The 26802-nt window shown below is 40.4% G+C and overlaps 1 protein-coding gene across 18 annotated transcripts in view; it reads left to right on the top strand.

Moving 5' to 3' along the window:
• MCF2L (MCF.2 cell line derived transforming sequence like) overlaps positions 1-26802 on the top strand; it is a 160016-nt gene that overhangs the window by 52360 nt on the left and 80854 nt on the right. The window contains exon 1 of one of the 18 annotated variants that reach the window (XM_052773696.1): positions 5633-6772. The exons of 13 other annotated variants lie outside the window; for them this stretch is intronic. In XM_052773696.1, coding sequence (XP_052629656.1) covers positions 6652-6772 — 121 coding nt within the window. In that variant the 5' untranslated portion in view covers positions 5633-6651. Of the gene's footprint in view, positions 1-5632; positions 6773-18251; positions 18272-24553; positions 24835-25603; positions 25697-26802 lie in introns of those variants that run through there. 4 more of the 18 variants (XM_052773705.1, XM_052773695.1, XM_052773700.1 and 1 more) reach the window with 4 other exon arrangements.

Genomic DNA, 26802 nt, shown 5'->3' with positions numbered 1-26802 from the left:
TGCATGTGTTACTGATTTTTATACGTTCATATGTGTTTATATAGATATGTATACACATATATATACACACACAGATGCATATGATTTTTGAACAGAGCTTCCACTAGCATAACTTAATGTATAAAGGCAACTACTTATCCTCAGCCCCTTAGTTTGATTATTATTTGTATAGATGTGGCTTGCACATGATGGGAATGACCACTGTGTCCCAGGGTGTACGTGCAGGGAATGGCCAATATGCCTGAAACTGTAGTACCTTTACAGGACATTGTCAATAAAACTCTATTTGATAAGCCATTTTAAGCCACTTTTTGCTGCCAGTTGTTTTATCTGGTTTATGTCAGCAGCTTCCCCTTGCAGTGACTCCATGGTGTGCAGGCACAGCTGTGCGGTGACATCAAAGGTCTCCCATCACTCTCTTTCTCCTTCTCTTCCTGCAAAAATCCCCTCTCTACAGGCCCACCACCTGCTGTGGTCATCTCCCTCCCTTGCGTTGTGCTCACAGCAGCACCAGTCAGTACTGAACAGAGAGCTGAGACGGAGTGGTTGGGTGAAAGCATGGGTCCCTATCAAGCATAGGACCGAAATAATTCCCAGGAGCTTCCTGATCTGAACAGATTCCTGTTCTTCACATGCTTTCACTTCTGACCAAAAAGGTAGGCCTCATACCTCTGACAAATCTCCTCAATCCCAACCTGTAATTCTCATTTGCCAGGTCATTTTACCTAATAGAATTTAAGTAAACGAGTGAACTGGTGTTGGCAGTTGCATAATTAGCTCCAATGTCATGGTAGCCTTTACCTGCAGCTTTGGATTGGTGCCAGATGCTGTTCAGGCTTTTCCCATGTTCTGACCTCCTGGTCTTCACCACCGTAAGTGCAGTTTCCTTACTCTTTCCCAGAACATCCCTGAAGTTTTGAAATTGATTGCTAGTTGCCTTCAAAAGTTAAAGGACTTACATTAAAGGACAAACTAGAAGCGCTGTCTTGTTGGATGTTAAACCTCACTTTGCTTGGCTGGTCATAAAGAGCCATTCTCCTCTAGATATTTCTCTGATCCACTGTGATTTTCTCAGTGTTTTCTATTGCTAATGGTGGAGGAACTTGTTCTTTTGGTGATGGGTCCAATTTGTTGATAACCCTCAGGAGATTCAGACGTGCAATATAAGATTACTTAAATTAGAGGGACAGATGTTAGGCTTTAAAAGCTTTTTGTTATCTTGACAATTAAATATTAACACTTCCAGAATATTGAAACCCTAATTTTGTATCTTACAAATTTTTTTGTTTCTTATTGTACATTTAAATTATGAAATGCTCTGTATTGATTTTAGGATTTATTTTAGTTTAATTTTTCTTTTCAGTGATTGCTTTAAAGAAAGACTGGCAGCTGTGGTTCAGCAGCATAATGTGCAAGTATAAATAGAATGCAAGCTGTCCATTTATCTCAGTCCTGATCTACTTATATTCATCTGATGCTTATTACAATCATGGTTTGTCTCTGAGCAGATATATCCAGTTAGGATTAAGCTTGGACAACTAACCTAATTCGCTCTTGTAACTTAATTCAGGGTTTCTGTGTAGATTTCTTGTGAAACCAATTCTTTTAACTCCTAACCTTTAATAAATCAATATCAAAATATTGAGAATGTTTATCACTGTCCATGTTTTTGGGACATATTGAGTTTGTTTGTAGTAGCTTTTAGGTTTGCCAGGATATATTTCCATTCGTTTGTATTTCTGAGATTTCTCCCCTCTTCAGCTTCTCCTTATATGTCATGGTATTTTATTAAATGTAATTTCAGTTCACAGATTCTCTAGATTACACTATGGGAGCCCTTTCTAAACTTTTTGTTAGAGAGAATGTTCTGATAGAGTAGCCTGAAAGTGAAATATAATCACACCTATCCAATTCTAACAAGGATAAAAATAATACAGGGCAAAGATTGTATCTAAACTTTATATTCATTTCATCCACATTGAAAAAGGAAGCTTCATTCTTTTCTTGTCTTTCAAGGATATTAGACTATTCATGGAATAATGATTTATTTCTCGGGTTTTCAGACAGGTTTTCTCTCAGCATTTTACCTCTACAAGAGCCCTGTGGAATTTGCAGATGTAAAAATAGCAAGTTCTATGTCTTTAACGTCTCAGCTACACTTTTTCATTTAAAATCAGCCTCTAGCTGACTTTTTACTGTTTTAGCCTAGTGACTAGCCTCTGGCATGGATTAATCTTTGTCAACTTGTTTTTAATTTTAAAAATCAACACAAGCAACTTGCCATAATTCAACATTTATGTAGGGTTATAAGAAAGCTCAGGACTAAGCATAACAGCAATCCGTGCTACCTTGTTATGGTATATGGGTGTTCAACTCTATAAAACAGATTACATTTCAGATTAGAAGTAGCTTGTATGTTGTATTTTTAATGTGTGCAAAATGATAATTTTGTTCAGTAACGTAGCATGAGTCCAGTTTAGCTTTCTGTACTACTGTTCCCAACAAAATAAATGTGTGCAGATAATTGATGAAGCATGCTTTAAACAGAAAAATCTAAACATTTCGCTTTTCTTCCCCCTCATTTCATTTCCACTGTTATTGTGAATGTGCTGATGCTGAAAGATACACATGGCACTTGCCCCTTTTTGAAAAGACTATGAGATTTAGCTTGTATGTGCCCTTATATTTGTTTTTTAGAAACTGTTCCAAGAAACAGTAATTTCTGAGCTCTGCAGATGTGTATGTTAGATGCAATTCCCCATATAATTTTCATAGTCTTTTATATTCTTCATGCAAGATCTCTCCTGCAGTCCTCTGGGTTTTTATTGGGGATTTGATGGCATTTATCATACTGAAGTTTCCCTGCAGAAGCTCCTCCCTGCCGGCAATCCAGGGGAAAAGACCAGATGAGTGGTAGATACAGATCTCACAGGTGGACTCTTGTGCTGTGTGTATGTGGTGGGATCTTGGAAGTGCCAGGCATGAGAGGTGCCATGTTTTCTTATCTGTGGGATGCACTCTTTTCCCTGGAAAATGAGATCTACAATTAAGGAGAAACAGCAACACCAGTGGTAGTGGCATATCAGCAGATACGAAGAGTAACTCGTGTTGAGGAGTGGAAGAAATACAAAAGAAACACTAGAGCAGTGTTGATTCTGCTACCAGAGCCTCCTGCACTGCACAGTTAGGAGGGATACATGGTCCTATAATATGAACATTCCAGCATCTCATCGCATGTGAGTATGTAAGGAAGGGCCTGTAAATAATTGTTAGGATATGGAGGAAAAATCACAGTAGGGCGTTTGAGATGTCCCATAAAGATAAGGCTCCTGTATAAACAAAAGGATGAAAGGAACAGTGAGAACACCCAACAATGATGAAAGTGATGGCAGCTTAATTTGATGATTCCCAAGAAAACTTGAAGTTATTGTACTAAAATATTGTGAAAGTCCCTGGGAATGAAAGGAAGAATCAGAGAGAGCATACAGATGTAAGTCAGTGTGGCTGCTTCTGTTGTCCATGTGCAACACTATGCCTGCGGTCAGAAACAGACCTGGAAATGAAGCATGAGAAAAATAAGCCCTGTTTCATTGCCACAATTTTGTTGATTCCATCAGGCTGTCTGCAGCCTTTAAAGATAATCATGGAGGTATTGCCCGTTGAACGTTACTGTTTGTGTGACATGAAAAAGAGATAGGTGCAGTCTAGTTGGTTCTGCCAACTAATACTCAAAGAATATTACTGTCTTTAAACTGCTATGTAATTTGCTGATGCCTTACAGAGCAGAGAAAAAATCCTTCTAATAGGAGCTTTTGTTATAGTAATGCCAACAGCAAGGGAAAATATTCAGATTATTTTCCTGGAGATAGAGGCTGCTGCTGTTTGGAAAACACTGCATTACACCATCTGTTTCCTTCTGATTGCACACCACCATAGCCATTGTTGTGATTAATTTCTTTGCTTCTAGGCACAAATTTGAGTGCTCAAAAGAAGATTAAAAGCTTGTTTTGCGGACAGGGATGTAGCTAATAGCTAGCTTTCAGGAGGATTGTGTGTACTTAACAACTTTACAACTCAAGTCATCAATCTGCATGCATTTGATACATGAAGAAAGCAAGGAGAACGTCCTTTTGCTTCATTGTAATAATCTTCTGCAGGAATTGTTGGTGAGGTTCACTGTGTGCCACTAGTGTCACTGCACACTCAAAACACTGCTGGGACAAAGAGTCACTTTTCATAGAATCATTTAGGTGGAAAAGGCCTTTAAGATCATCGAGTCCAACCATTAACCCAACACTACCAAGTCAACCACTAAACCATGTCCCTAAACGCGACATCTACACGTCTTTTAAATACCTCCAGGGATGGTGACTCCACCACTTCCCTGGGCAGCCTGTTCCAATGCCTGACAACCCTTTCAGTGAAGAAGTTTTTCCTAATATCCAATCTAAACTTCCCTTGGTGCAACTTGAGGCCGTTTCCTCCCATCCTATCTACCTTGTTTTCTAGCTGGCGGCTCAGCTGCTGGAAGATGTGTAGTTTCATCAGCGTCCCACTCGATTGTTAGGCTGGGTCCTTCGGTCATGAGGCTGGTGTGCCCCAAAAGCCCCGAACAAGTAGTAGCTTGCCAGGCAGGAGGAAAGCCCTGACGGTTGGCAATCTGCCGCTGGCATCTCCTGGTCACATTTGATGCCTCCACTGGGAAACGCGGCAGCAAAGAGCAGGTTGCAGTGTTGTCTCTGTGGATGCTATTGTTCCCCTGTATCTGACCAGAACTACTGCTTTGTGCCCCCCAGTGACAAGCAGCACAAGAAAATGTGGAATTTTGTCTAATATGGACGCTGTGCCTTACTTCAGTTCCTCTTTTCTTTGAACCCTGAGTATATAGTATAGTGGCAGTGTGTATCATTGTGGTTTTCGACCACTAAGCTGTTCCCTTCCTTCCTTTTAATTCCTGTGTTGCTTAAATAAGCTTGGTAGGCCTTTGATCCAGGATGAGTAGCATGGCTGCAATATGCAGTGGTCCATCTACTTAGTATAATTCATTTTGGAAACAAGTGATATTTACATGAAATGCATCAGTTCTTATTTATTTTGATCCTTTTCTTGATCGTCACATTTCAAGATTGTCAGATTTGCCTGTGATTTCGTGTTGAAAGGTGGAAATTTTCCATCTAAAACTGTAATGATTCTCCTCTGTTAACAAGGTATATTCAAACTAGTCTTTTGTAACAAGTTATTTAATATTTACTTCAGTGTGACTTAACTAAAGGTTGTCTGTTTGAATTTGCTTTCAGAGTAATAGTTGGTACACCGTATTTCAAAACACTTCTTCAGTTTGATGTGCATAATGGTATATATTGGGGTTGTGGCAGATCTGTGGCCATACAGGACATAGTTAAACAGAATTGAGAGGAAAATGTTGACTGCCAAGTAAAGCAGCATTATCAGTTTCCTCTCTCCTGTATTGAAAGAGACAGGGGGAACAGACAGCGTAGGGTTTCCTGATATGTTTTAAGAAAGCCTGGGATTCATTTCCCCTCCCTTCCTTCCTATTAGTTGTTTGTTAAGTCCCAGGAAGGTTCAGGTTTTTCTTGTGAGACCTCTCTGCTCACATATTCTGGAAACGGGCTTTGCCTCGGAGGGGCTCGGTCCTCACTTCTGTGCAAATGCAGGGGGAGGAAGAGGAGGTGGATTGATGATGAGTCTGACTTAAGGCAAATGAACTGAAGAGGAGTTTCTAATTGACAACACTGTATTCACAACGTTTTTTTCTTTTAATTTGCTGGTATGAGCATAGCACTGGCCCCTGAGGAATACAGGGTGCTTCAGACACAGAAGTAGGAAGTGCAGCAAGTGTCAGTGTGAGACTTCTGCCCTTGGAGTGCTGAGCTGTGAACTTACAAGCAAGACTGTGAAGTTATAAGAAAGACCTTCAACTTGCCCTTCTTCAGGAGAAACCTCAGATGTCTCTTTGCAGCAACTGAACATCCCTCACGTTAAGGAGAAGGATGCAAAGACGGAGGCGATAGTACTAGCTACTTGGGATGAGCAGCGGCTTCAGATTGCTGCACGCGGCTGGAGTGCACTAACAGACTGGATGTTTTGGGGGGGCTTTTCTTCATTTTGGATGAAACACTGAAAAACAGACAGCTTCACGCTTTCTTTTTTTTGAAAATTTCATCTGCTAGTCTGACCTGCTTATGTGAGAAGCTGTGCCTCCTTTATTCATACTAGTCACACTGCGAGCAGACTGAAAGCTGTGGCAAGATGTCCTTTCTGCTGGGTGCAGTGTGCTAGGAACTGAGAGGGTCTTGCAGCTTCGTGCAGAAACTATTTTGGCATTTTCAGTCCATTAAGTACAACTGATTTTTCTTTCTTCTCTCTAGTAAAACCAGGTATTGGCTTCTGAGGGAAAGCACATACAATACAAAAATAACCGCACTGCACCCATTTCCAGCTCTTTTAATCTGCGTCCTTTTTTTTTCTTTTTTGGTAGCATTTGAATTTGGCAAAGAAATTTTATGTTCCATTGACATTTAAAAACAAAACCAGAGTATCTTTCAGTGTGTTAGAAGAGCATAATTCTGAAGAGCTGATTTTTTATTTCCTTTGGTGCATAACTTGGTGGAGATACAGGGATACACATCCATGTCTCAGCGACGCCTTTTAAGGGAAGGACATGAAAGTCATTTTAGGATCCTACCAAGATTCATCCAAATCCTTCATGGCAGACGGCACTCACGAAATAACCCACGCCAAATATGCTCTGGTGAGGTGAATGTATAGGTGATCCTATAGTGTGATCTATATCTACGTAGAACATTGCACTTAAATTTGAGCAGTATGTGAGGTGATGGTGAGGAGTAAGTAGCCTAGTATTGGCGCTACTGATTTTCTCAACTGGTGATTTGTGCAGGAATGAGTATTTTTCCTGAAAGCATACTCATGTAGGGATCCAGCAACTGTAATAGTTAAAAAATATATATCTTTATCCATTAGACATTACTCATAGATAGTGATTATTTGCTGTCACCAGTACTTTACTGAAGAAAAACATTTTATCTTGTTTTTCCTTGCAGTTCCGGGTGTATGGTAGTGTCTAACAAACACAGATTTGAATGCTTTACACCAACCCACCTTTGATACTCTAGAAGAACTTCACTGAGTGCTCCGCTCTTAAAAAATATAACTAATTACACGAAAAATTTATTTTAACTGTACTGAAAAAATCAGGAAGCCTCTGATCTTTAAGTGTAACATACTGAATTTAGGACTTGCTGCCACTTATTCAATTTCAAAGTCTGTTTCATACAGTATGTGGTGTAATAATATGTTAGTGTGACTGATAATTATATAATCTTTGTGTTTAGTAAAGCTACATTTTGTTGGGGTTTTTCTCTGAAATAGGTTAACCCTGACTGGCTGGCTGAGATAAGCTGAAGCAGATTTTTCAATAATTAATTAATCCTTTCTCAGTTTTATATGCACAGTGACCTATTATGGTTTTAAAAAAAAGAAGACTTTTTTTGGTTTCTTTTTAAATTGATTTGGAGCTTATGAAATTGAAATCAATGTAAGCTAAGCTGCCTTTATAGGAAAATATAAAATTTTCAAGGCCTTTCAATATTCCTTTCCTTAATGTTGACACTCTTAGAAAAAAAATAGAGAAAAATGCCTCTCTGGTGGTTCCTTTTGCTGACACCTTCTTTTGTACTGTGCTCACTGAGTCTTTTGTCATCTGTTTTGCTTGGAATGGAAATTGTAAGGTTTTTTGATAACCTTTTTGTAACTTCTGAAATGTAAAGATTTCACCTTTCCTAACTTATCAGTTCTGGTCATTCACGAGGCCAAGGTCTGGTACCTTTAGGAGTGCTAACTAATACATTATCAAGATGTAACAATGAATTCTATTCAGCTCAGACTAGAAAAAGTTTTTATGTTAATTGCTCTTAATCACAGTAAAGAAAAGTCAGGAAAAATTTAGTTGTATTTTAAACACATGGGATACAGTCTTGCAAAGCAAAACAAGGCCTCCTCAAATTTCAGTCTTACCTTCATGTAGGATTCAACCAGCACTTGGTAGTAATCACACATCAGTCAAGTTCAAAGTGTAGCCATAAAAGTTACCACTTGCACTGATTATTTTATAACGTTTATGTACTTACGAGTTTTGGGCACCTGCAGGCCATTCATGAATGGATTGGAGCTAATTTCAAGTGTAGGCAAAGCCTTGACTGCATAGCAGGAAAACACAAATTTAATATATGGAACACATTCAAACATAGATATTTTTCCTCATTTTAGCCTAATTTTCTTCAGACTCAGATCCTTAATATAAATATTGTAATGCTATGCAATCGTTTCTTACTTACAGGTTCCTTTCACTATATATAGGTATGTATAGTCAGAAAATTGTATGTTTCTGTAGGAAGTTGTCTGTCTTCTCTCCCACCCATCTTTATTATTATTATTCCAAAACTCCTTTTGATTGTGTTGCAGCCTGTTCTGTTTGAAGTCTTCAAGTATGCAAAAATTCTGTTTCCTTTCCTTCCTGTTACCCATTTTATGTTGACAGTAGGAAAGCAATTATATGCTTCTAATGTTACCCTTATATATCCAGTAGGAATTATTCCATTGTTTTGGTCAAAGCCGTATTATGGCCTTTTGGACTGATAAGAGGTTTCCCGCCTTCCTGGTGGCAGAACTCATTTTGCATTCAGTGGCATTTCCAGACCAAATGTTACACAGAAGGTGGATCAAGGGATTAGGTTGTGGAAGGGGAGAGGTACTGCAGCCTGGGAACATTTCTGGCCTGTAGCTACACTGAGAAAAATTACAATTTTGGCAAGTATGTATTTCCAAAGTAAATGTGGTCGTGATTCTGTGAATCCCATGATGTATGCGTCTCTCTTCTCTTTGTGACAAAATTAAGCCACTCTGTCCTGTTGTCCCAGGTCTGACAGAGCTTTGTTCTCTCTTCATTAGCATCTCTGGAAATTGCCAAGAGCAGGTGTGCTCACTGTCACTTCACCCTTTCCCCACATGCTAAAATCTTTAATGTAGAAATCTTTACATGAACAATGAATGTCCTAGTTCATATATTGATTTTTGCATTAACTGACTTACCTTAATGAGGGAAGCTGGGTTGGCTTCCAGAGTCTTCATGCTTCATCAAATCTGTTTCTCTTTTATTTTCATTTTAACAAAGCAGACTTTATTTACTAACAGCTCGTGGACAGTTAGATCTGTCCTCCGTGGCCTGATCCTCATTGCGCTGCTCTCCGCGAGTGTCTTTTACCCAGGGCAGGCTCCGTTGCCTTTATCCCTTCACCCTGGTTGAGCCCTGGCTCTCGCAACACTTGCTCTTTGGAATGGTTTTCCCAAACCCCCTGGTTTGGAATCAGGTGCCGTGTGGTCCCTCCCGCCTGGACAGGCAGGGCCCAGGCTGGTACAGCCAGGCTCACGTGAGACAGCATCGTGCTTTCTGCATCCGTCCCTGACCCTACGTTTTCTAAGCGCTTCTGCATCTCCGACTCCAGGCAGGTGGGATGGCAGTTGTAGAGTTTGTGGAGGATTTCAGCCCCGGAAAGCTGTGGCTTCAAGCAGTCTTCTGTGGGGACGCCTGTCTCCCATCAGCAGGGGAGATTTTCCAGGGTGCTGACCTGCTGTGGCCCTTTGATGGGCTTCCTGGCATGGTGCTCACAAACCATCCTTTGAGATTCTCCCTCTTCTCGCTTTCTCTAAGGAAACGGGAACAGTAGGTCAGCTTGAACCGAGAGCTGTAAAACAAGTCTGGCAAGTGGAGACTCCAGAGACATCTCTCTTCAGTCTGTGCTGTGCTTAGCATGGATGGGGAGTATCTTTGGAGGCATCCTGTAGTCTGCATCTTTTCACACTGCATTCAGGTTGGTTTTCTGATGAAGATGACTGAAGCTCTGAGGTGGTTTGCTTTCGTGTGTACGCTCTAGGCATGTAATGAATGGATGGATGAGGAGACTGTCCGTGTCCCAGGGTCCTTCCAATCCAATCCAAGGAAGTTCTGCAATGAGGTAAAGTGAGGCAGCGCTGTAACATGGGTGTCTAATACTAATAGACTTTTGTAGTGAAAGAGTCAGATGAAGCTTGGTTAACCCACAACCTGGGTAATCCACCACAAATAGAGGAGTCTAGAGGAAGAGCACTCTTGCATCTTCCGTGTCAGCTGAGGGGATGGAGACATGGTACATCTTCTCCTGGAGTTGTATGAGTATTTCTGTTGGATATTGGGCATTCTTGTACGGGGAGAGGGTGTTAGCTTACAGGCAGGATAGCAAAATGCATGCATGCAGGAAATGTCAGGCTGAACATATGTCAGACTGAATATGGCAGACATACTTAAGTACCTGAAGGCTTCAACATAGCCAAAGCCTGCCTGGAACCTGTGTAAACACTGAGATTTCTGGTCAGTGTTAAAGTCTGCCACGACAACTTTATTACTGTTAGTCCCCATGCTAGATAGGTCCAGGCATGTAAGGCTGTGTTTTCTGTTTGCTGCATTCACACCTTCATTTGCTGGCTGGATAAACATGTTGAAAAGGGATTTATTTGAGATTTGGGGTTTCCACACTTGAGACTTCCATTACCTGTCCTACTGGAAATGCCCTTGCACTTTTTCCAGCAGAAAGTTGGAGAGGAGAGTTGGGTATGAATCCATAGCAGATGTGATAAACTGCACCGAAATATTAAACCTGTGAATAAGCAATTCAATACAACTAGTTCCAGATAGCATTGTGAATATCCGAGTGAAAAACAGTTTTGCTTTGCCTCGTTAAAGCCTAACATGAGTGAAAATATGGTTAGGGCTTCAGCCTATAGCCTAGATGTACTGTATCAGACACTGGGTATATCGGCAGTCTGTAAATATTCAGGGTGGGGACGTGAGGGAAGAACATTGCAATTAAAGAGATAATTACAAGAACAATGGCATTACTGGAGGAAAATATATTTGTGAAGTCATCTTGTGCCACCTGTTGCATTTGTGGAACAAAGTTCAATTAATATGAAAGCTCTTACCTTCTCAGGGTAGTTTGTTCTGAGCAGAGGAAGGGAAAAGTGGACATTCTTCTTCTCTGACGATGATTCAGAGAGGAATTTCTGTAGCAGAAATGAAGAGCTATTTTTTTTTCTCAGAATGGTGTTCATGGCTGGATTTTGTGGCACGGGGTAAGTTGGCTTAACTTTATAATAACTCCTAGATCTTGTAAATGTAAACAGACTTGTCCAGTCTGCTAAGTCAGGAGTGTGTAAGGTGTGTGGCTTGGGACTGTGTTCTTGGAAGCATTTTGAACTCCATGTTTTATATGTGCCAAAAAAGCATGCATTTCAAGAGCCTTAATATAAATTTTGCTAGCTCATTGATTCTTGAAAATACACTCTGTTCACAGAATGCATGTTGTTGGAAGAGTCTGGTGGATGGTAGTGTTTGGATTTTATTTTAAATCACCTTTCCAAAAGAAGTAAAATATTAGATATTTTAGGATCTAAATTTTCATACCAGGTTTTTATAGAACATCTGTGATGTTGTTGTGGTTTAACCCCAGCCAGCAGCTCAGCCCCACACAGCCACTCGCTCACTCCCCCCAGGTGGGATGGGGGAGAGAATCGGAAGAGAAAAAGTGAGAAAACTCATGGATTGAGATAAAGACAGTTTAACAGGTAAAGCAAAAGCCGCGCACGCAAGCAAAGCAAAACAAGGAATTAATTCCCCGCTTCCCATGGGCAGGCAGGAGTTCAGCCATCTCCAGGACAGCAGGGCTCCATCACGCAGAACGGTGACTTGGGAAGACAAACGCCATCACTCCGAACGTCCCCCCTTCCTCCTTCTTCACCCAGCTTTATACGCTGAGCATGACGTCCTATGGTCTGGAATATCCCTTGGGTCAGTTGTGGTCAGCTGTCCCGGCTGTGTTCCCCCCCCAAATCCTTGTGCCCCCCCAGCCTCCTTGCTGGTGGAATGAGAAGCCAAAAAGGCCTTGAGGCTATGTAAGCACTGCTCAGCAGTAACAAAAACATCCCTGTGTTATCAACACTGTTTTCAGCACAAATCCAAAACCTAGCCCCATACTATGAGGAAAATCAACTCTATCCCAGCTGAAACCAGGACAGATGTGCTTAAATTAAATGATTTATTGGGCTCAGCCAAGTTACTCAGTGAAAAGTGAGCACATCAGCAAAACCAGCCACAGCTGACCTCTTTACCTCCTTCCAAAGACAGAAAAGTTCCCAAGCAGTATGTCCATCAAGAGTGAGTTGCTTCTTCCCTCAGAAATCAGTTTTCAGAGCATCATCACACAATTTTATAGGGCAGTTTCTGCTGCTGGAATGTAGTCAGTGTATATTTTCTGATAAAGAGGTTGTTACTGTTCAGAGATACCAATTCAGCAACACTGGCAAATGTTTTTCTTCCTTCACTTAGGTGTCTGTATTGACTTGTCCTATAAAACTGAGAGATCCCAGCCTCCTTTTTTAACTGTTTTTTTCTGAAATTTTTTAATTCATTTTTTTTTTATTTTAAAATCTATATTCTTTGTGTTAAAAAGTAAAAGTGAAGGAATGCATGATTTGAGGAGTGTATTTTACAATCATGTTAAGATACATGCTATGGTAGAAAGTAGAATTATCTAAAATGGATGACATTATCAGTCAATTTCTGAGAGTGGTCCCACTCAAGATCCCTGAAATTGCTTATTGTTCCCCATTTCTTGTGTTAAAAAGTTATTTGAATTCCTTTTTAAACAACATAAAATTATAATATGCTAAATAACAATGTTATAAAAGTTACTATTGTAAAATTTTTGGTGCCTTAATTTGGCGGGGAAAAATGTTATTTCTCCAGCTGTGTGCATAATAATGAATGACTATGTAGGCTCTGGGATACTGATATACAGGCCACCACTTTTATTCCCCTGGATGATGATTCCTCCACAAAACCAAGGGCTTTTTAAAATCTTTCCAATTAGAGAGGCACGCACACAGAATTAGGGGCAATACAAGACCTTGCCTGTAGGCTCCTGTTCCAATAGATCCACTGACTCTGAACTCCATGAGCCTGCTCCCTTGCCCCTTGGACCTCTCCAATGTCTGCCTATGGTCTTCTCTTTGTCCCTCTTTGCTAAGATTTAGGCTGTATATGAGTCTTCTTAAACGAACAGACCTTTTCTAAGGGTGGTGGTTGTGTGACGTTAAGGGTTACGCATGTGAATGGAGAAAAAAAAGTCAAAAATAGTAGTGTTACTTCAACACATGTAAAATGAATCCTCAGAAAACAGAATGTGACTGTGCCTGTGACTCTTGAAATGGCAAAAAAATGTCTTCCTGACCATTAGTGCTATTTTAAAAGCCCATTTAATTAGAGGCACTAGCATATATGGCATTAATGCCATAGTATGTGGTGACTTGGTAGGAATTTATATATTTCCTGCTTTCATGGCTGCTGAAGAATATATGAAAAAATAAAGCAATAGTGAAAAAAAGAATTTATAGTTTCTCTGATGAATAAGCAGAGATACTTTGCTTCAATAATTTAGAGTAAAAATGACTTGCTGTTCTTGTAGCATGCTTTTGCTTTTCCATGTGGAGAATTGTCCACAAGAAGGTATTTACTCTCTGGGCAGAACCAGTCCTGGAGCTAGGATGTAACTTTATTTACTCCCTTTATCTTCTTGATTGTTCTTCCAGAAGTTTCCAGTCTCATGTGCTGTTGCAATCTGTTTAGCTGTACTGAAGTCATGCTTAATAAGATGGCCTGCACTACTTCCTTATACTGTGTATGTTTGTCATGTTTAACAAAATCCCATGTGATTTTCAAATTAACTTCAAAGGTTAAGCTAACCCAAAGAGGTTGAACATACATGGCCTCATGGTAAAGCATGCTAAGCTAAAAGGATCAAAGTTTATTGTAAGATTTCCAGCACTTCCTGATTGAAGCTATCTTGTGTATTTATTTATTTATTTAATCTTATTTCAGAGCCACTACGTCTTCTTCCAAAGCAGGAAGCAAAGATCAACGCAAGTTTTATGTGTTTCATTTCTTGCTCGGTGATCTAAAAAAAAACCCCAAAGAGATTCTATTTTAGTCAGCAGTTAATCTAACCTCACACACAACTTCTGTTTCTTGCACTTTGACTCAAGTATGGCATGAAACCTTCCTCAGTCTTGTTGGTCGGTGTTTTTTCTGAAAATGATGGGTAAGGGCTGCTGACAGTCTTAGTTTTCACATTTACTTACTACTCTTTAGTATTTGTCAGCAGTCTTTGGTGTCATTGACGGTGAGTCTGTCAATTTGCACACAATTTGGGGTGAGGGACCAGGTTGTTGAATGTGTTCATTCTTCCCTTTTGGAATGAGGCCAAATAACTAAACTGGAGGACCCTACAGAAATCTTCTGTAGTGGCTGCTGCTTCTTATCCCTTCTTATCCCCAGGTGGAAAAAAATGTGAGATTTTTCCACCTGCACTGCTGTCAGCATGCAGTGAGTCTCAGCCTCATCTAATTATTTTAATCACTTACACTTATTTCTCATTGCAAAGTTTCTAGTCAATTTTGGAACTTTTGTAAATAGAGACCACAAAAAAGTGAGTCCAGGGACCAAGTTGGAAGAAGACCTTGAAGAGCTCACTGGGAGTAGCTTGCAGTTGTCTTTTAATAAGGAGTTTTGTCCACTTAACAAACACGTAGCAGTTGCTGGGGCAGTTGGGAGAGGATGATCCTATAATTTCAGATGTGAGTGGTTAGTCAAGAGTATACTTTTAAAAATTGTGACTAGTACAATTCTGGCGACCATTTGTCTTAGAGTTGTCCTAGATTACAGTAACTGTTGTGATTTGTGTATTACCTACAGTAATCTTAATCTGGATGGGGCTGTATCCTGAAAATCATTAAGAGTTCCAGATGGACAGTCTTAACATAGTTGCTTAGTTGCATTAGTCATGAGTAATTCTCCAAATGATTCCATCTTTTGATTTATTTCTCTGAGAAATCACTTTAGAAGTCTCCACAGTATGTGACATATAGTTTATATGAATGTATGTCACAGGGTTAGTTGAAGAACCTGTTTTTAAGTGTCCTTTGGCTTTTGGGGAAGGAGCTACTTGCTTTTCAGGCTTTTATTTGAAGGAAAGATGCAATCTATATTTCCCTCCTTTTTTTCTTCTAGGTGAAAGTCATAAGCTTTCATGAAACACAAGCAACTTGTTTCATGCACTGAGTCTGCAGAGCAGAATTACTTTTTAATTCCTAAGCCTTCATGATTAAAAAATAAGCATTTCCTCTGTTTTAGCCAAACACTTACCTAGTTCTTACCATCTTTGGTGGATTCCAAAGGTGTATATGAGAAAATGGATAGGGATCAGTAGGTCAGTTTTTAAAGAGAGCTAGCATGGGAGAGGAAGAATTCAAGATTATGCCTCTATCGTTTCACATTAGAGAAGCTTTACCTTTCCAATACTGCATGTCATGGCTGGGTTTTTGAAACAGAAACTCAAAGTGTGTCCTTCTTGGGAGCCCAAAACCACACAGCTCTCCTTCAACTCACTTTCAAACTCTCTAGCTTCTACCATCTAAATCTCTAGGACTCCAGTAATGTGTTCAGACATTTTAACTGGACTGTGCATGTGGGGCATGGATAATGTTCTGCTATTGGTCTCTGTATCATCTACCACAGTGGCTATCAAAGATTGTTTAAGGACTTCAGGTGCAAGTACAGGTGGTGTCTACTACCTTCTTCAGTATAAACTTTTCTCCTTTTGGTTGATAACATTTGACCTTGGTTCCTTCTGTGATTTTTTTCTCACTTCCAGCTATTGAAAATTATGTTCTTTGTCTGCAAGGTAAGTTGTAATAATAATTTTTGCAGATGTTGTCATGTGACTTTATAGAGTTATTTTAGGGATAGATTCCTTGAAGAAAAAAAATCAAGCTGCTGAGATTTTTGAGTGTTTTCCTGTGTAATTAGAAGTTATTTCAAAGTTGAGAATCAAAATTCTCTGATGTCAGTAAAATGAAAACATTTTATGCTACACTGTGCTTACAGAAATATGTGATTTTTTACTTGAATCAGATAAGATGTGACAGTCTCCAGATGCATGTGCTGAGTAATGATAGAGTGCTAACTTAATATTTCATGAGAAGATACTTCTTTTGACTGAACGAAGTATATACATTGCTTGTGATGAAATCTTGTAACGCTTCACAGATGAAACAGTTTGTAGACACAACAGAATGCCCTATGGCAGAAAAGGCATCAGAGAAATAAAATACAGATTTAGTCATCTTTGAACTCAAGCAGCCAGACAAAATGTGTTATTTATGATAGCCTGAGGGGAGATTGCTATTTTTTTCTGAGTGTCACTTGAACTTTTAAGATTATGTTGTCAAACAAAGGGACTAAAATTTTTTGCGGTTTCAGAGGGGAGCTGCTCTGGCTCAGGTGACTGGCTGTACAGTGCTATTTAAGCGTCATATGAGCCACCAAGGCTCAAAGACACAGAATGCTGCAAATGGAAGTTGGGTACGTTAGCCAAAAAGTGGGACCCTTGGAGCCTCCCTTGGTCCTTTGGGTCCCTAGGTATCACCACTCTGTGAGTACAATTTTCACAGTGCCCAAAAATACCCCTCTGGGAATGCCAGATTTGCCACCCTAAACTGCAGTGGCATCCTTAAGCAAGGAGATCCTCTGCTTACGTCCCGTGAGGTGTCCTGGTCCGGTTAGCATGCTCCAAGCACGAGTAATGTGCACCCGCAGTTCAGCACAAAACCAACCTCTGCTGCCATTTTCACTGAAGGTGTTGGAGGAGGTTTGATGGTACCAACCTTTCATGTTAGAGCTTAAAAACTTAAGAGTTGTCCTAGTGGCCCCAAACAAAGCCTGTTTCCTTGCCAAAGGAAGGACGTGGGGTTTTGGCCCAGCTCTTGGAATTTCTTTCTGTATTAAATTGTCTAAATACACCTCAGACTGTATGCAGAGAACTTCAGTTGTGTTGGAAAAATTTCTAATGAACCTTCAAGTTTTGAGGTGTTAGGAGATTGAGGATCATGCCCTTGGACTCAGGTAACAGCTTTCTCCCTGAAGGTGCCTAAGCTACTGTTTGGCAGTGAATCCAGTTCACTGCCTGAACAACTGGAATTTGTCTTGGGGTTTGAGGATAAAGCTCTTACAGTCACGAGAGTTACGGATCCTCCACCCAGTATTTTCCACTTTGGCGTGCTTCTAGTGTAAAAAAAAGAAAAGGTATTCCCAAGCCCATCTTATCAGATGGGTTTTCAGCCATTTGCCCACTTTCAGGTCACCTCAGTTTAGCCCCTTCAGTGTTACAAAGTTAACCCAGCATAATTGTTGGGAACAAGGAGTCATAAACAGAATAATAACAACTGTTTTCCACATTAGATTGCTTCCTTCTCTCAGTTACGAAAACCGATTATTATTATTGTTTACATTTAAACAATGAGAATGCTCTGTCCCCTCTCTCCCTGTCCCAGCACACACCAACCTTGAACCCTCGTGGTCCACAGGATTTTTATGGATGCTCTGCAACACAGTTGTGGTAGTGCACTGCTGCCCTAAAGTCTCCTCTCCAAACAATGGGCTTGTTCGCTCTTGAATAGTTTAAATTTTTTAAAACAATTTCCTCTATGTGATGATGTTTATTTTAGAAAGGAAAAAACAGAGGTTGCTGTTGGTACCTGCAAACAGCATCAGAGCTTCAGAGACAGAAGGCAGGTTTTAGAGCACAATACCAACAGTTAAGCAAGTGAGGGGAGGCAGTATATGGTATAAAACAATAATATAATATAAGAACAGAGAAAATGTGACAAAGCAGACTTTGGGTTACAGTTTGCCAAATTGTGGAGCACACATATACCGATTAGCTCCTAATCTCTGCTGTTGCATGGGAAGCAGTAACTTCAGTGGAACCGCTCTGCAGATGGGAGTGGGCTCACGTGAAGTCTGAGTCCATTCCTCAGTGCTTAGGCTTCAGGAGAAACCTCAATTGCTGGTTTATAGCACCATCCTCAATCTGATAGACCTGCTTGCAAAAGGAGTATTTGTACAAGCTCTTTGTCAGCTAACTGCTGGCGGCTGCACCTGTGAATCTTTAGATGCCTGGGAATCCGCCCCAGCTGGGCTGGCTGAAGCTGGATACCAGTCAGCTGCCAGGAGGTGCTAGACGGATGCATGCTGCTTTTTTGGGCAAGCTGATGATAGAGCTGCGAGTCTTTTCCTTCCACTCAGGTACAATGAGAGAGCTTTTTCCTTCTTGCCTGAAGAAGAAAACATGAAACAAGTTCAGTGAAGTCATGGGCTTTTGTTGTTGGTTTGGGGAGACTAATATACTTACATGCTCTTGCTTATTTGTAGCTGAGCTGCTGTTTCCTCCACTAGCTAATAAACTAGGCAGTTTAAAAAGAAGATGTGGATTGTTTTTTTCTGCTCTAAGGAATTATATGCAACCAACAGTAGGGACTTGAATGTATCTTATATGTAGGCTGCACCAAATTTGTTTATAGTGCAGGAAAAGAAATTCCAATGAAGAAAAAAACTCTGAGAGCTGCTGGAAAACATTTCCAGAATCTCAGGATGGAAAAAATGGAATATTTGGGGGCCCCTTACACCTTACTTCCCCAAGTGCTCTGAAGAAGTCTGTACGAGATATTTCTTAAACAAAAATCCCATTTCTTGCCCCGAAGTTTCCCACCAAAATGCAGTGCAGCAAATAAATCCTCATTGGGGAGTGGGGATACTTTTAATGTTACTTTGCTGTTGTTCTCTTTGTCTGAGCAGTATCTTTGGTTCTTTGCTGATCCTTTGAATTGACTAGGTATCTGTATTTGTTATCCTTGCTATTGTGCGTTTGGTGTCCTGAAAAGGTGTATGTGTGTTCAGCATTGGTCAAGCTGCTGTAGCATGGGGATCAAAACAGCAGCAGTCACAGGATGTTCTGTGTTTGAGTAAGGTGAGATGGAGGCTTTTGGCAAAGAATATAAAATCTGTTCTGTTAAAAAGACACTGTTAAATACTTCAAAGATTGGCTGCAGGATGAGACCTTAATTGGAGAGGTCTTATTTGCTGCCACCATAGTGCAGGGAACTACAAAGAGTGCTCTCACCTTTGATCTGTTTGCCCCGTGCTTTTTCACTTAGTGCAAATAGAAGGGTAAGGGCTAAGTTAAAATTACGTTGAACTAATCAGGTACGCACTTGTTAAGGCAGGAGCTGGTGGAAACTAAATGCACTTTTTTGCAGAGGCAACGAGAGGAAGAGAAGAAAGAATGGCTGGGGGTTGTGTCCGGGTTGTCTCTGAGTCCTGTGAGATTCATGGGCATTAGTTCAGCTGCTGCATGTGTCAGAACAAGTGGAATTTGCTCTTTGTCCTTTGTTTCATCCTTCTTTACATCTTCATTCTTCTTATGGAAAGGAGAAGAAACACAAAACTGTTTCAAAAGTTTTGTGGGGTTGAGGTGTTAACCCAGAACTGCAGAAGGGGGGACTTGGCAAGTTTTGCTTTCTCTTAATTGCAAAATCCTAATTGGTGGAGGTGGATGTGATGGGTTGCCTAGTTTTTATAGATCTTTCCTCCTTGTTAGCTAAAGGTTTGCATAATTACATCTCTTGCTTGGCTGGTGCATCTATTTTTGGTACTGTTCATCTGAAAATAGTGTGAAGGTTTTTGAGGCGTGCTGAAAAATCCTGCCCTCTGAAGTTAGAGGCTAATGCTAATAAACCGCCCTTGGCAGAGGAGTGGTTTTGTTGTTTGAATCCACAGCCCTGCCTGAGCTGTCACACCTAGGCCAAAAGTAAATACAGTAATAGGGCAAGTAGCAATATTTAATGTGGAAAATGAAGGTAATGCTGCTGTTAAAAAGCTTGGTCTCCATACTGCTATCCTGAACGGGCCAGGAAGCATCCCAGGAAACTGGAAGAGAAGGAAAATGTCTGTTGCTTTAGGTTGATTAAAATCTTGGACTGGCTGCTTTTTCAATCAGGTAAGGGTATAGGTTTCCTGTTTGCTTCCCGGAGAGTGGAAACAGGACACAGTTACAGCTGCTGTGCTGCAGTTGTTTATGGATGTTACAACAGCTCCTTGCAGGGTTAAATTTTTTTTTTTAAAGAAGTGTTTTGTTAAAGAGATCACTACCTTTTTTTTTTTTTAATGCTACAATAATGTTTTCTTAAAAATCCTGCATCTACAAAGTAAAAAGGACAGGTGTGATTGTATGCTGTGTCTTTCCACAGAGAGTAACCAATGTGAGCTTTGTCTCTTCTCCATTGACTAAATTTAACCAAGAATATCACACTGCTAAGCACAAGGGATAAGGTATTTTGTTCTCTTGTTGCAGTGAGATTTTCTTTCTTGGAAGGAAGTGAATTTCTGTTGAGAACTTGAAGCAGTTCTCCAGGTTGGCTCTCCAGAAGCAGCTAGTCTAAGTGTGTTTTCTGCTCTTTTTCTTTCTCATCAGTGGAAAATGAGCTTTGCTTACTGTTTGCTGATGTTAAGTCTCTTATTTTCTTGAGGAAACTGTGGAGCTTGTTGAAGCCCAGGAGGTTGAAAGGATTGGCAATGATAGAAATTGAGATACTATTTTGGTAACCCGTAAGTGGAGGGAATGGTGAGCTTTGAGGATTGCTCATCATGTGTGCTTGCATTTTTTCCACACTTCTCCCATGTGGGGACTTGGTGGGTTGCACAACCACAGGCAGCTTGCTGCAGCATGCAGGGGCCGCAAAAATTCCAAATCATGAGTCAAAATCAAAACTAGCTTGAAAAGTAAGAAGCTGTTAAGAAGACAGTGGCATTTTTATTCTATCAATTATGTGGGTTTGACCACTTTCAAGTGTAACCTCACAATAATGTGGGTCAGATTTATGCAGTGTAAGTAAGACTTGAGGTTGATAGCCAACTCTGAAGGATTTTGCCTATACTCACTAATCTAAAATGACAGGTAACTGAGATGATCTAATAGCTGGATTTTTTTATTTAATTTGGAGCTATGAATTATCCTCTAGTACTGAAATATCATAGCTAACTTGTCCAAACCCACCCCAATTGATTATTTTAGAGATGTAATGGAATGAATGTTTTCTGTCTCTTAATTTTATCTGAGATCAAAAGCAGGTTTCTCTTCTCTCTGTCTTGTTTGCTCTTTCAGGATTTGGGGAATGGTGTTTTCTGCAAATGTTCTTTTCCTTTCCTTCCTTTGTAATAAATAATTTTGCAGCCTTTTTCTGTGTTCATCACTGTTACAGGAGCATCTGATATTTTTGTTGGAACCAATTCTCCCACAACTTTTGACCTGAAAGTTTTTCTGCTTCCTGAGTATCTTGTTAATCTGGAAAAAAAAGATTCTGTGTACTTTAAGAGTCATAAAAAGGGTTTCCTATTGCTGACAAAGTTTCAGTTTATATTTTGACTATAAATATAGCTGCAATTGTGGCACAACACTCCTTTTGTTGTAATGGTGTCTGTTGGTTTTCCTTGCTTTCTGGAGTAATGTTCTTATTAATATATATGTTTCAGAATTAAAAAAAAAAAAAAAAAAATCTGTTTTTCCTTTCCTGAGTTTAATTCCTGTGCTGCTTTCATCACGTGTTTCTGTTCTTGTTACTCACTGTTGGGTTCTCCTTTCTGCTGCCACTAAACTCCACATCCATTTCCTTTTCTTATCTCCTCCACTTGCTCCTTTAATCCCACTGCTGCTATAAAAATGGATCTCATCCTCCTGATTTTCCTGAATTTTAGTCCTGCCATCTATCTAACATCAGTGGTGACTGGGTTTCCAGCTTTAATTACAGTTTTCAATTCTTATCAGACTGCAATCTTCCATCTCCTGAATTTTGAATAGCACTGCAGACAACTTCAGCACAGAGCCGGGAGTCCTCTTTTCCTCACGCCAGTGCAGTCTGAGTAGCCACGTCTCACTGCAGGCACTGCTGCACGGAGTACTGCTGCTGTTTGTGAAGTTTCCTGAAAGTGGGAGGTGAAGGTGTGTCTAGTTGGTTAATATTGAAGGATAGCAGGGTTGAAACAAACAACGCTATATTTCGGTGCTCTTAGGTCATTATTAGATCTTGAGTGGTCCAGGAAAAACATATGTAACTGTGGGTTTTGGAGATTTCAAGGCTAGGAAGGAGGAAGCGAGGTGGAAGCCTGGAGGATGGATATTACATGTGTCTGTTGTGCTAGTCTGAGAAATTAAATTATTTTTAAACTAGTACTTGGTTTTCACCTGAATGGCTTGTTCCACTGTTTCCTCTGCTCTGAAATCTGAAGGCAGAAGCCTGTTGAGAGGTGGTTGTCCACGTTACGTGCAACATGAAGGTACTCTGGAACAGGCAGTATTGATTAATACAAGGGTTTATACTTCCTCTCTGTCTTGACAATGAGAACAAGCACAGCCAACACACTGTAGGTGGTTCTTTTTCTTCTTTTACATTCACGGTTTTGGCTTTTTTTTTTCTTAAGGAAGTAGCCAGCTTGCTAAAATATCAGGTTCCTGTATCTTACTGAATGGGTGTAGGTGAGGGTGATACCTTTCTGAGAAGGGTGTAGCTCCTCTTTCACTTGGTTTTAATCTCTGAAGGAAGGCCATAAAACTTCCTCTCCCTCTCTTTGCGTGTTTGGAAAGCACTCCTATGCCTGCTTTATCATTGCGTAAAAGTTTGGATAACAAGAGTTATGTTTTCAGCATGCTGTGTTGCAGGTGACAGCAAACCCCTGTTACTAACACTCATATCTAGTCAGCCAAGCATATTGCTGAGGACTCTTGCTGGCAAATGTTTGAGACTGGCAGGGTGCTGTTAAGTGAGAAATTAATATCAGTGTGTGTACTTGTATATGGTATGTAGTAGGATTTCTAGCTGCTCTGAGAGTGTTCTTCCTAGAGCCACGTTGTAGCACAAGAGCTAGAAAATAAAATGCTGTGAATTGTGATCTTTGTCTGAGGACGACAAGTCAAGATACCAATCTAGGAGCATGCACCTCCACCGAGCTGGTTAGGTGACAGTCCTGGAAAGGAGGGAGTACGGGCTTAGAGCCGAGATGTAGATCCTGTTTCTGACGTTGCAACAGATGCTGTTACCTGATCCAAGAGAGGTCACTTACTCTGTCTCAGCTTCCATCTGTGTGAGTATTTACATGACTTGTGGGAGTGGTGTGAAGACTCATTCACTAATTTTGAACTCTCTTCAAAATCCAATATGCTAGTGATGACCTTCTAAAATACAGAACAGTTAAGTAGAACCTTTCTAAGGAGTGTTGTTTCTTTTAACTCTACCTTTAATTAAAAACATCTGATATTGCTTAGGAAACTCTTGTGTTTTGACATAGTACAAAATGTAATGGGCCCCAAAATGAAAAAGCAGAATTTAAAATAAATTACCTCAACTATATTCTTCAGGTCACATTTTAATGCCATGCACTGAATAGAGCTGCTTATATAGATGGTAGATTTATTACAATACATCTGACTGGTTTGGGATTATCAACAGTTCCTGCCCTGTGGCAGATGAGCGATGAGAACACAGATGTGGGGCACTTCAGAAAATAGCCTCTGGTGTGGTCTGTGGGTGACCTGGGTTTGTTTGGGTTTGTTTTTATGGGATTGGTTGATGGCCAGGAGTGCTGAAGCAGAAACGGAGCTTTTCCCCATCTGCAAATGGGATTTTGTGAACAGATGTAACCATCAATCCAAGCTTTTTATCCTCACTGTCTTCTTTCCTTGACCCCTCTTGTTGGGAAAGGGCTCTTAGAACACCATGAAGAAAAACAATCCGTTTGTTTTCGTATGGTGGTTACTGTCACTCCCACTCATTGGTTCACTCTTTGTATTAGTGAGTCTGGATGGCTGGTAACTAATCTCAAGTGTATTAATTAACAGGTAGTCTGTCACTGGACAATTACTTTAAAGAATTAAGTAAAGCAAGGTGGCTCAGCATTCATGTCTGAAAGATCATATGGAATACTTTGGTTGTAGTTGATTTCATCATCTGTTGCCTTATTTCCCATTGTCTTATTCATAAGATTTGTACATATTTCAACTTACAAAGTCCCATCAGTAGAATACATGTCCTTTTGGCAGTTCCTGCTGCTTTGGGTAGGCTCCTTCATAGGGAACAGGTGCTTGATGGGTTTACCACCAAGGAAAACACCCCAGTTAGGTTCCGCCAAAGACATGTGGGTGAGAATTCCCTCACAAATAGGAAATGCTGGATGCATTTCTGGGGAACTTTCTAACCAAAGGTACATTGGAAGAGGACATCTGCTCCTTGGGCAGTTAATTTCCCTGTGTGGAGTAGGGGTGGGTGGTAGAAAAAGATGATGATGGATTTACTAGATCATCATTTGTTAAAACTAGGGCTCTTAAAGGGAGGTTCTTGACAAGGCACACTTAGGATTAATTTTTTAATGCATTCTTACTCTGCTAATGTTTGAACAGTGCATGTGTTCACATTTAAAGCAAACAGCTTGCATCCAGGGCATGCCAGTGCTTTATGCAGAAAGACAAGAAGTGGTAACCAGCAACCAGTGAGCCCTTCGAAGGACCTCTGAGCCTGCTGACAGGCGCAGTTGCTCTGCATGTAATTTGAAGAAAGGTATTGTGTCCCCGGTGGCTTGGCTTTGACTGAAAGATGGAGTTTTGCGCTCTCATTTTGCACTGAAGACGGGCTCACAGATAAATAGGTCACTGTCTGCGGAACTATATTGCACTAAATCGATTAGAAGCAACATGACCTTAAGCCTGATCTCCTTGCTCTACAAAGATATTGCTGAATTGTGGCTTCTTCTGAAGAAAAGCACAGGTGTGTCTAGTTTTTCAAATTTTCTTAGTTACTTGATTGCTGGTCAGGCAGGAACTCTGTCAGATAACATTATCCTACTGAGGGAAACGGGATGTGTTTTAGTATAAAGGCAGAAGTTGTACTCTTTTTGTGTACATTCATACATAAATATAGTTTACTGTTATGGGTGTATGTGTTCTGTCCTTGCATAAATTTGCAGTGTATCCTTTTATTTGTGGATGTATTTCTCGGTACATCAGATGTATCCACTATTCCTGTATTTTACGTGGAAGGTACTTTGTTCAGGATTCACTCACGCAGTGATTATGGTGATCAGAACTGCTGCTAAAGCTTACAAGGAGAATTTGCTGTTTCAGAGAGCCATCCTGCTGTTCCTGAATTACAGTGGGTTTTAATTTTCAATTAATTGCTTTTTATGTAAATATCAGATACATAATTTCTCCTGATCCCTATCTGAGGTAGGGAAAAAGCATAGTTTCTTTCGCAGGATACAATTTGGCATCCCCTAGTTGTTAGTATAGGAGGGTTAATCTAAAATGCATTATTTCTTAAATTCCTTCAGTCAGAGCTTTCTATAGGAATGTTGTTTCTGTTAAGATATAATGAAATAGTGGACATATTATTTGCTGTTAATAGTGCAGCTACAGTCCATTGCAAAACTGAAAGCGTGTTTTGTGGAATAGGGACAAGCAAAAATTGCTTCCTTATTCTGGTGCTTGAATTCACATTTCCAGTTCTGTTCTCTGCTTTTGGTATGCGTGACTGTTGCAGAGGAGGACCAGAGAAAGAGCACTGAGTCCGTGGACTGGTGTCTAACCTTCCAGTGTTGTCACTTTTGAAATCTCAAATTTAAATGAAACAGGTATGTAAAGGGTGGATCTTCGTACTAATCTTTAATTAGTATTACTAATTAAATTATCAACATGTGAGTCCGAGTGCTGTGCTTCTTGGTAGTGCTCCATGCTACTAGGGGTAATACCGAAAGGCATGCTGCTTAGGAGGAATGAATGAAAAATTTAAGAAAGGTGAGGGTAGCCAGATGGAAAAGGTAGAGGGATTAATCAGTCTGATTAACTTTTGGTCTTTATGTGCATCCTCGTTTGTGCTGAGAGGCGAGGGGTGGGTTTAGGAAATGGCTGATGATTGTACAAGAGAGTGAATATCTGTTTTAAACTGCAGAACCAGGGAGTGTTTTGTGTCAAATCATGACGATGCATATGTAGCCATGCCAGGCCTATTTGTGTAAGTTGCCAAGTTTAAAATAGGGGGGTTTAATTCGTATTTGATTATTGAGAAATAAATGAGCAGGGCTGCTTTTGTTAGCAACTGCCAAGGCTTGATTTGTCATCTGTTGACTGCCACCACTTCTTGTGGGCATGTTCAGTGTGCCAGAGATAGCTCCTTCTGGGAGAACTGTTGAAAGATTCTGTGTTCAAAGTGGGCAGGAGGGTTGTCCCTTTCCCCAGCACTGTTCTTACCCCGTACAGCACTCAGAGAAGGAATTTTTTGTGCCTACAGTCAGCAGAGGGGAGAAAATGAAAGTGAAGGAGAGGTCTCAGATACCTATCTTTCCATTCTCAACCCTATGAAAATTTCCAAGGAAAACAATGTCATCTTGGGGAATTCCTTTGTAAGTCGATGGCTGGGAGTGAGGGTAAGGAGATGGCAAAAAGGATGGACAAACTGAAAAGAGAGGATGGGTTTGGGACATAGGCACAGGACTCGAGTCTCTGTTCTGCTTCAAGAATGTGCAGGTAGTTGTGAGCAGTGCTAGTTCTGGTTTTCAGTGCCCAAATGGGCATGAAAGCACCTCCTGTCTTGTAAGTACATTGCAAGACTAAAAAGTTTCAGGCACAACTGGAGTGTTTTGGTAGCGGGGTGTGGAGCCAGCGCTGTCCGGCTGTGGCTCCCCAGGAGTTTGCAGGCTCTCTCCAAGGGACAGGATCTTGTGGAGGTTCTCCTAGTTTT

This window comes from Harpia harpyja, chromosome 22 (genome assembly GCF_026419915.1).
Source record: "Harpia harpyja isolate bHarHar1 chromosome 22, bHarHar1 primary haplotype, whole genome shotgun sequence".
Lineage (NCBI taxonomy): Eukaryota > Metazoa > Chordata > Aves > Accipitriformes > Accipitridae > Harpia > Harpia harpyja.
This window is presented reverse-complemented; position numbering and strand designations above follow the sequence as displayed.